Genomic DNA, 11,322 nt, shown 5'->3' on the forward strand with positions numbered 1-11,322 from the left:
CCCACCCCCCCCCTCCTCTAGCTTATCTCCCCCCGCTTCAGGCTCTCTGCCTTTATTCCTGATGAAGGGCTTTTGCCCGAAACGTCGATTTTGCTGAAGCTCCTCGATGCTGCCTGAACTGCTGTGCTCTTCCAGCACCATTGATCCAGAATCTGGTTTCCAGCATCTGCAGTCATTGTTTTTACCTCTATAATATACAGCAATCAGGCCAATTGGACTCTCTCACCATGTTGATGGGTTTGTTTTAATTGAGCCTTCACCCTTCTTGATTGTCTAACTTTATCAGCATAGTACTCTGTTCCCTTCTCCCTCATTTGATTTTGAAGCTTCCTCTGAAATGTATCGATACATGTGATACTTTATATTTTGCTAAGTATTTGTGCAATGTTTGTAGCAGTTAAGTGTTTATATTAAATGTCATCTCACAATAGTAATAAAGTAATACGTCACAGTCACATGTGGGTTCATATTATGGTGAAAATTAAAACGTTACTACATAAAAACACAAATAAATCCAAATTTGTCTAACTCTTGGCCCAATTAGTGTTATTGCTATCCAACACAGAAATACAACCACAACTGAAAAGTTGAAATTCCTCATAGAATTTGATTCACCAACTCATCTTTCTGGAAAAGTTAGTAGCATCCTGGAGTTTTCACATATTTTTGTTGACTTTTTTGTACAATTCGCCCAAGATTTCAAAATCAATACAAAAGGTGGTGGGATTTTAAACACAAGTTCTTCAACTTCTGATGAATTGTCACAGTCCTTAAGTGCCAACTCTTTCTCATTTCATAGACGCTGCCATCCCTACTTAGCGTTTCTCGAATTTTCTGTTTTTCTTTCAAGTTCTGTTTTGATTTACATTTATTTAGAAACAGACTATCATAAATCCAAATAACTAACAAATGAGACAGTGTAGGTTTCTAAAGTTAGTCTCAGTTATTTAAAAATCAGTTTACTCACAGGTGAAGAGTTAGATACTAAATAAAACATGGCTATTTTTGTTGTAAAGCTATTTTCAGCTGTTTTACTCAAACTGAATCAAGCTACCAATTAGAAGTAACCCAAGATCCTTTTAATACCAATCTTTAAATTACATTCAAAACACTTCATTTCACTAGCGCATGGCAAATTTCACGTTCAGTGACGTGCAGCTCGAATTGCGTGGAAACTTAAGAGATTTTTAAAAAATGAAATTCCATTTGGGACACTGTTCAACTGAATCTCTGATTGCACCCAGATTAAAGTCTCCCGGTGAAACTTGACATTGATCAGCAATGGGAGGATGCACCATCATTTATAGTCGGTAATGTAAGGATATTTACGGTCGGTAATGTAAGGATATTTATGGTAGGTAATGTAAGGATATTGTTTGGAGTTTCTCAAAAATCAAGACATACAAGGGGTTGAACCCAGGACTGGTGCCAACTGATAACATTTATTAGCTATATATTTTATGCAGAACCACGTGAGAGCAGAGTTTTATTATGTCCCAATCCTACATGATCTAATATCACTATACCATACCTCCTTACACATCCTTGGTCACTGTTAGTAGAATATGGGTACAATTAACCCTTGACACTGTCGGCAAATTATATAATCTTCCAAATGGAATGCAGATAGTAAGTCATGGTATATAAAACAAAGGATATGGAAGGAAACCCCTTCCAAAAGTTGTTATGAAGCAAACTTCTGATATTTATTTAATTAATCATCATAATGGCCTAAAATACTGCACAAATCATGAATTTATTTTAAGTGCAAAGTTACATAGCAAATTTGATTATTTTTCCCATCAGGAATTTCTCAATAACCATAAAACTAGATGAATGAGCAGATCATCTATTTTGATGGTGATATTTTTTGGGAGTAACCTTTAAGCTCCCTGCTCTTCTTTGAAGCTTGAGAGATCTTTATATCGATCTGAACAGACAGACTATTTTTCAGTTTAAATTCTCACCAAAAAGTCAGCAGATCCAGCAATGTCACGCTCGTTCAGTACCGAACTGATGTATCGGCATAGATAATAGGTGACAATCTAAACAAAGACTGCTTCTGTGTAAGCAGACCCCATTCCGACCTTTATTGCAAGTGAAAGTGCTAAGTTAAAGGGAAGCAAACTTGGAGCAGTGTACAACACAGCTTCAGTGGAACCTTGTTAGGTCTTGACCAGACATTCCTGGACCATGAAAAAAGCAGGGGTTTGGTACTCAGTAATGATGCTCCTGTGAAGAGCTAGTGCAAGCATGACGGGCTGGATGGCTTCTTTCTGTGCCACAACAATTCTGTGAATTGACTTCTGTCCAAACCCAGAAATTTAAGAGTCGGTGCATGTTTATTCAAAGTAACAGGCTAGTGTTTCACAGTTTAGTTGTAACTGATCAACACAGATTCATCTTTTAAGAAAACAGCTGTCTCACTAATGAGGCTTTAAATCCAGTAATAATATTTTTTAGCTACTTACATCATTAGAGTACATACAAGAACCATCTAAATTTTTACAGCAGCAATCTATTTCAGGCTTTTGTCAACAGCGTACAAGTATTTGAAAATGAACCACTGCCAAAATCTGTTTAAGTTACATAATTAAACATAGAACCATAGAAAACAGGAGCAAAAGTTCACCATTCAGTCCTTCAAGTCTGCTGCACCATTCAATATGATCATGGCTGGCCATCCAACTCCATACCCTGCTCCTGTTTTCTCCCCATCCACTTTTAACCCTTTAGCTTTAAGAATTATACCCAACTCCTTTTTGAAAACATTCAAGTTTTTGGCCTCAACCGCTTTCTGCGACAGAGAATTCCACACAGGGAAGAAATTTCTCCTCATCTCAGTGTAAATGGCCTACACCAAATTTTAAACTATAATGCTGGTTCTGGACTCACCAGTCATTGGAAACATTCTTCCGCATGCACCCTGTTTCATCCTACAGGAATTTTATGGGCTTCTATGAAATCTCATCCTCATTGTTCTAAATCCAGTGAATATAGTCTTAAGTGATCCAGTTTCTCCACCATATATGTCAGTCCTGCCATGCCAGGAATCAGTCTGGTAAAATTTTTGTTGCACTACTTCCACAGCTAGAACTTCCTTCCTCACAAAACAGATTAGTAGCTGAAACAGCAGATTAACAATGTACATTTCCCAAAAATCTCAATTCAATCTTCAAAAATTACATCAGAAATTAAATATCCATTTTTCTAAAAAAATAAATTAGTTCAGTTCACCTGACAGGATGATTTTCCCTGCTATCATAAATTGAAAAGAAGACTTCTAGTTCTTCGCCTAGATTAGCACACATCAGACTTTTCATCTGCAGAAAGAGGTGATGGGTACTCGTTGGTATTGGGGTATCTTTCTTGCGATGTCTGTGCTCCATCTGTTAGTAATCATAAAAATAAACCAAACATTACAATACGAACAGTCATGGCTTCAACTATACAACAAAATGATTGTCATAACAATAGGATTTACTTTCCCCGAAATCAGTACACTGCAATTTTAGTGATGCTGCATGTTTCTACATTAAGCCTTAGTTTTACCACAAAAGCTCTTGGTCAGTTCAGATCAGAGGCAGAGGTCGACAGAGTCTATGTTCCTCTCAGCCAAAGAAAGTGTGCACAACATCACTGGAAAGCTTCTCACTCATGTCAACAGCTGACCAATTTGTTAAATTTATGTCACAGAATACCCTGTTGCACATGCGGTTAGTTAGCCAGATCTTGTTCCCTTCTGTTCAAATTCCTTTAGCATTGTAAGTTGTTGGCAATAAAGGTTGATTATACCTGTGACTAAAGCAATGAGGTAGCTGGGACCTTAGTGAGTAACACAATGGTTAAAACTGGGATTTAAGATTAAAAAGGAAACCAAGGGACAACGGAGATGGACACTGAATGATAAATTGGAGTCAAACCAGATAAATGGAGAGAAATAAAAACCAAATTGACAGAAGAAAGAGATGAAAGAAAAGATAAAGTGATCATTTAAAATTAGAGACATTAAAAATCTCTAATCATTTATGACATGCAACTGGATTGAATGGTTTTAATTGTTGCCTTTATGGAGCAGGAAGTTTAATTGCTGCTATAGAGTCACGAAAAACAGATATTTATGCTGTTAAATTCTCTCTCTAACCATCTGTTGAGTTGTTTTAAATGCACAATTAATGTGAATTGCAACAAATTCAGAAAAATAATTGGAAGGCTGACCGTTACAATACCATTTATGCCAAGTATATAATGTTGGAGTGCAAATCAACTGGTAAATTCTACAGATTAACAGCTTCAAGTTCTCCTTTCAATCCCTTGAAATTGTTGGCAGACTAAAAGTAACCAGAGTCATCAATACATATCTTCCAGCAATATCGAGCCTTGAATTTGTTCAAGACTTATGCTGTGATGAGAACCGTTATTCCACTAAAGAAGTTGCAGTGTACAGTGAATGAGTAATTTTTGCCATTATTTAGTTACTCTGCTTCACCACTGCCCCAGTATCCCTCATTGAAAACAGCAAGTAGTATTTTCTAACCAACTTGTTCAGAGATGTTAAAGCACACCTCCGAATCACATGGGGCTTGAACCCAGGCCACCTGGCTCAGAGGTAGGGACACTATTACTGCACCACCAGAGCCCGAAGAGAGAAAAAGTATGGCAAGTACCTCTGCCCCATTAAAAATAATGTCAATCTTAAATCTGCTGCAATTAAGCCAGTCTTCAGGATACTACCAGTTCAGCTGAAAAATAAAATAATACTAGAGATTGCAGCAGTATACATTGAGAACTCATTTAAGATGGTTATAACATAAGGAGGAGGTTGTCCTTTCTGCTTTTGATGCCTCATTACCCGCATTTTATGCGCATAAGATCAATCCAAAGAGAATCCTAGCCCTGTTATCACAAGTGAAGTGGTTACTATTTGATTTTCCATTATAATCATTGCCATTTTAAGTAGTATTAGCATAATAGGCTATTTCTTGTTACTTCATTGCTTTCGTATTACCACCATAACAAAGAAATTGCAGGATTAGTAGCCTGTGGATACTTTAAATTCTATTAATTTCCATTCTGATATTTCAATGAGAGTTATAATAATAATGGACTTGAAACCACTCGATACAAAATATTGTTCTTATTTCTGATTTTTGCTCTAAATCCTCTATATCTGGGCAAATAAAGAGATATTACATCAAGCAGAATAGCAGGAAGCCAATAGGGAAGTCAATAAAATGCAACACTAATGAATGATAGCGGAATAAAAGTGAATATTTTTCTCTATACACTTTACTTTCTCCTTTAGTTTACTTATGCGAGTAAGGAAATCTACCAAGGTTGTGTCTGCCAATAATCAAGGTGCATGGACGAGTCATCAAACCAGAAGGAAGAAACAATTTAAGAAATATGTTGGACCATCTCTACGTATTCTGCTCTGGACTGCTTTTAACACTAGTTTTGCCTTACAGAATTTATCAAGCATCAAAAGCTTAGCTGTCTAAGTTAGCAATGAGATTTATGAGTAAATATTATAATTACCAGCTTGTCAATCATAACCAGTTGTTATACTAATAGTTCAGGGTTTATAAAAAATTGATGACATTTAAAAGGTATTTAATTCTGGTATCAATGCATTGGTGATCTTGTTTCATACTCAGAACATACTACAGCAATCCCAGTACTAAGTCAATTCTCCAGCTAATTTTGGTGTAAGTTAGCCACTGGAGAATTGAGAACGACAATAGTCTAGCAGTACTTGCCATTGATTGTAGCCAATTTAATGTTTTCCTTGAATTAACACACAATCTTTAAAATGTCCTACAATTCTTCAGAAGGCGAGTTGGATGTCGAATTAAAGCTAGTGGATATTCTCTGAGAAAGGTTAATAGAATAATCTTTCAGAGGTTGATTAAACATAAAGCAAGCAGTAATAAGGTGGAAAATCTGAGCAAACATCAGTGTGACAAGCAGTGTGTGTTAGGAACATTCTCCTCCCCAACTTGTTACTGCTAGTGTCTTGTAAACTTAATTCCAAACATACTATTGCAGTCCTCACAGTCAGAGAGTCATAGAGATGTACAGCATGGAAACAGACCCTTCAGTCCAACCTGTCCATGCCGACCAGATATCCCAACCCAATCTAGTCCCACCTGCCAGCACCCGGCTCATATCCCTCCAAACCCTTCCTATTCATATACCCATCCAAATGCCTCTTAAATGTTGCAATTGTATCAGCCTCCACCACATCCTCTGACAGCTCATTCCATACATGTACCACCCTCTGCATGAAAAAGTTGCCCCTTAGGTCTCTTTTATATCATTCTCCTCTCACCCTAAACCTATGCCCTCTAATTCTGGACTACCTGACTCCAGGGAAAAGACTTTGTCTATTTACTCTATCCATGACCCTCAATTTTGTAACCCTCTATAAGGTCACCCCTCAGCCTCCGACGCTCCAGGGAAAACAACCCCAGCCTGTTTAGCTTCTCCCTGTAGCTCAAATCCTCCAACCCTGGCAACCTCCTTGTAAATCTTTTCTGAAGCCTTTCAAGTTTCACAACATCTTTCCGATAGGAACGAGACCAGAATTGCACGCAATATTCCAACAGTGGCCTAACCAATGTCCTGTACAGCTGCAACATGACCTCCCAACGTCTGTACTCAATACTCTGACCGATAAAGGAAAGCATACCAAACGCCTTCTTCACTATCCTATCTACCTGCGACTCCACTTTCAAGAAGCTATGAACTGCACTCCAATGTCTCTTTGTTCAGCAAGACTCCCTAGGACCTTACCATTAAGTGTATAAGTCCTGCTAAGATTTGCTTTCCCAAAATGCAGCACCTCGCATTTATCTGAATTAAACTCCATCTGCCACTTCCTTAGAAAACAACAGCCATTGCAAGGGTAGAAGATGATAATAAAGATGTTGTATCCTTCAGGAGTCATGTGGTGCCCTGTTGCACTTCATTTATTTCTAAGTCACTCTGGAAATATCAACAAATAATTTGCTGGACACAAATTCACAGCTAATTTCTGAAATTTAAACAAGGAATACATAAACTTGTGTTTGGTTATGTCCCCGAGAATATAGTAAAGGTTCTAATTTAACTATATTCCATCAAACTGTCACAGAATCAAAAGCTGTGTTATCAGTTGCCTGAAATGCACTCCACCTTTACAAGTCAGGTCAACTAAGAATCACCTTTGTTCAATTCTTCTCTTGGTTCATTATTCCAGGATAGCTTCAGTGAAAGGTGAATGACCTGGATTTTTTTTTCCCCCTTTACTGTTGTTCTCTTCTCAGATGCTGCCAGAACTGCTGAACAGACTTTATTTACTTTGGGTGGGATTGATACTAATCACTGCACCATTGCATTTGTTAAGAGTTAATGTGGGGAACCTCCATTTACCTGGCCATTGATAGATGCAAATCATCATTTATATTGGCACAGAAGCAGTGCAGTTCACCACATTAAGTGTTCCCTCGACATCCATTCATCCACCTCCACTGCTGCACTAGGGGCGTAGATGGTGTAGGATTGTGTTCCTTTTCCATCATTACTCATTTTGATTTGATTAAACAACTGAGGTATTAATTTTTTTTTTTTACTTGACTGTGGTTAGTTTCGGAACAGTTTCTATAAAGGAAGGTTTTATTGCCTTTTCACAGTTCAGATTAACATAAGCCGAGACCAATAAACAATGAAGAATGAGTTTTTAAGCGGATGCAACTTTTACTCAAGGACAGAATTCTGTATCTCTTGATTTGGTTTAGCTCAGTAAGTTCAAATATGTAACAGGTTATGTACACATACATATCATATACATGTGAATTATAAGTCAAAGAATAGATCATGAGACAATTGAAATGACATGGGCAAGACCACCACTATTTTTAAAGAAACCAGTCAGGAATTGGCAGACACAACCTAACTAATCCAACAATGACCATGAACTATTTATGTATCATTGAGCTCGTAAGGGTTTGAGACATGTATGATCATACACAGTGAGTATTCCCTATTGACAGTTAATAATATTGAGTAGTATGCTGCATGAGAAAGGAAGACTGAAGACAGAAGAAAACTTCAGTCAACTGAACAGGAGCCATTTCCAGTCAACCTGTGTCACAAATTCATACACCCACTGAAAACCACTGTTTTTATTGGGATTTATTTATTTTTCACTTTTGACAAAATTAATTTCTTCTTCAGGCTTATGCCCAAAATGTCAATTCTCCTGCTCCTCGGATGCTGCCTGGCCTGCTGTGTTTTTCCAGCATCACATTTTTCAACTCTGGTCTCCAGCATCTGCAGTCCTCACTTTTCCCAAAATTAATTTCTGTAAAGTTTATGAAAACGTTTGACCCTGGAATTGGTCTTGTACCTGATTAAGACTAGTGAATTTTTAGATTAACTTGAATTGCAAGACTAGAATCAAAGTGAACTCCAAATTCTTCCAGAAAGTGACAACGATTCCAACTCAAATACGAAAAAAAAGATATCATTCTCATTTAAAATAAATGATCTCTGTGGCAAATTCCAAGCACACGGTTAATGATTTTAAGTTTTTGTCACTTACAGGCTGAATGAAAACAGGAAAGAATTCACAAAAACAATCTCAATTGCCAATAGTCTCTATCTAAAAGGCTTGCATTGCCCTCCACTTCAAATCTTTATCCAACCTTTGGGCTTGAAGATGCAATAATGCCTTTCCAAGTATCCCCCAAGTACCATGGTAGTTAGCCAGCCCCTTTTCCTTACCAAAGGTTATTTCCATTTATTTTGTGATGCCCATTACTTTATTTTCAGGAAGGTGGTAATCATTTGGCATTCTAATCTCAACAATGTCGTGCCCACTGCTAGCCCTGACATAAGAATAGCTTATCGCCTCAACTGACTCATGTCTCATGATTTCTCAATGCGGTACAGGGCCACCCTCCTTTGACTGGCAATCCATTGGCACTTTTGCCCCATACTATATCAACATTTGGGATGGGATGGGTTGAGTAGTATGGGGTGGGGCGGAGAAAGAGAAAAATGGTGATGTTTTTTGATTTTAAAGTCAACCTTTTCAGAGACGTTTTCACACATGTCTGGAGTGGGCAGGACTTAAACTGGAGTCGACCTAGATACAAAAGGCCCCAGGATGTCTTCTAATCAACGGTTCAGAGAGTTGTTATTCCACATCTCTGGAACAGGAGAGATTTGATCTAACCTTCTAGCTCAGAGGGAGGGACACTACCACTGTGCCAAACAGTACTGCTCAGGCATGTTATGACAGCTCAGGAACAAAACGGTCTTGATGAATTGAAACGTGAACGTTGTTTAACTGTCCAAAGATATTGCCAGTCATGTTGAGTTTGTCCATCAGTTTTCCTTCTAAGCTTTCCAACATCTGCATATGTAATCTGCTCAGTGTCTTCCAAATCAGGGTACAGCTTTTAAGAAGTAAATCAGTCACAAGACTGGAGCAGTAGCCTGCAGGAGCTGGTTAGTCCACAGGATCTCTTGCTGGGCTCATTCATCTGCCAGGCAGCTCCATTTTTCATATTTGCCATGAATCATTTTGTATAATTTATTTACTATAAGGCATTTGGTCAGTATTTGCAGGCTTTCAAGGCATGTGAGCACTTCATTCATAGAGAAGATAAAGCCAAATAGTGTAGGAATTCATCCTTAAGAACCTTCGATCAGAGTCCTACAGTCTCAGTTTATGTTGTGGATCATTGCCTATTTTCTCATTTTCTATCTTAACTGTCGAGCACTATTTTCTGGATAATAAATCCCTGCACAGCACAATGAGAAATTTGTCATCATCTCTGATGCTGCAGACTCCGGACAATGATTGAATGAGTTTGGAGATCCAAAGACTTCATGTCCGAGCATTATCTGCCCCAACATTACCAAAGTGGTTTCCAGTCACAGGGAAAATGTACTCCTGTTCTGATTCAGAAATCTGGCAGAAAGATTAGGTTAAAAGGGGGGATTGTGGCAGTGCATAAATGCCACTGTACTGGTAATAGCAGGCCCAGGTCAATGCTCCAGAGACATAGGTCCAAATCCCATCACAGTAGCTGGTGATTTAAATTAAATTAATCCTGCAAGTTTGACCATTACAGCAGGGTACTAAGCAAGCGAGCAGAAATGTACTCCGGAAAGAAAGATACAAATGGTCTGCTGACATTTTAAAATTGTCCGCTACAGTGGGCGCACAGAGAGGGGAGCCAGAAGGTAAGCAGAGACCAGTTTAAATTAACGTTTTTCTTTTCGCAATCTGTGTTTTTTTTTTCAACTAGGAGCGGGAACCCGGAAGTCGTCAACAGAGGCTTCTGGGAAGGTAAGAAGTTTGAGTGGAGAAGGAACCCAAGACACTACACTTGTAGTCTCTCCCACCCTTCCTCCTCCTCTAACCTAAAAAAAAAGAACTCAGTCGGCTGAACAGGTAAGCTAGTTAGTGTTCTTGTTTTGGAGACTAAGTGTAGAGTTATGGCAGCGCATGCAGTGGAATGTTCCTCCTGCAGGATGTTTGAGGTAGGGGTGACCACCGATGATCCTGCCGACTTCACCTGCGGGAAATGCAGCCAGCTCCAGCTCCTCACAGACCGCGTTAGGGAACTGGAGCCCTGGAGTTGGATGAACTGAGGATTATTCGAGAGGCTGAGAGGGTGATAGATAGAAGCTACAGGGACATAGTTACGTCAGAGAACAGAGGTAGCTGGGTCATAGTTAGAGGTGGGAAGGGGAGGAAGCAGGCAGTGCAGAGATCCCCTGTGGTAGTTCCCCTCAACAATAAGTATACCGCTTTGGATACTGTTGGGGGGGACGGCCAAGAAGGGGTAAGCTGCAGTGACTGGATCTCTGGCACAAGGTCTAGCTCTGAGGCTCAGAAGGGAAAGGGGGAAGAGGTGGAGAGCGCTAGTTATAGGAGACTCTATAGTTAGTGGGACAGACAGGCGGTTCTGTGGACATGGGCAAGACTCTCGGATGGTTTGTTGCCTCCCGGGTGCCAGGGTCCGTGACGTCTCAGACCGTGTCTTCAGAATCCTTAAGGGGGAGGGTGTGCAGCCAGAAGTCGTGGTGCACATTGGCACCAACGACATAGGTAGGAAGAGGGGTGGGGAGGTCATTCAGGAGCTCAGGGAGTTAGGCTGGAAGCTAAAAGCTAGGACGGACAGAGTCGTCATCTCTGGGTTGTTGCCGGGGCCACGTGACGGTGAGGCAAGGAATAGGGAGAGACTGCAGTTGAACACGTGGCTGCAAGGATGGTGTAGGAGGGAGGGCTTCAGGTATTTGGACAATTGGACTGCATTCTGGGAA

At 39.5% G+C, this 11,322-nt stretch overlaps 1 protein-coding gene across 5 annotated transcripts in view; it reads right to left on the reverse strand.

Annotated features, from left to right (window-relative positions):
- LOC122559665 (dedicator of cytokinesis protein 4-like) overlaps positions 1–11,322 on the reverse strand; it is a 456,397-nt gene that overhangs the window by 271,413 nt on the left and 173,662 nt on the right. For all 5 annotated transcript variants that reach the window (XM_043709518.1, XM_043709520.1, XM_043709517.1 and 2 more), the window contains exon 8: positions 3,238–3,389. In XM_043709518.1, the coding sequence (XP_043565453.1) occupies positions 3,238–3,389 (152 nt within the window). The remainder of the gene's footprint in view (positions 1–3,237; positions 3,390–11,322) is intronic.

The sequence above is a fragment of the Chiloscyllium plagiosum genome, chromosome 19 (assembly GCF_004010195.1).
Source record: "Chiloscyllium plagiosum isolate BGI_BamShark_2017 chromosome 19, ASM401019v2, whole genome shotgun sequence".
In the NCBI taxonomy this organism is placed as follows: Eukaryota; Metazoa; Chordata; class Chondrichthyes; order Orectolobiformes; family Hemiscylliidae; genus Chiloscyllium; species Chiloscyllium plagiosum.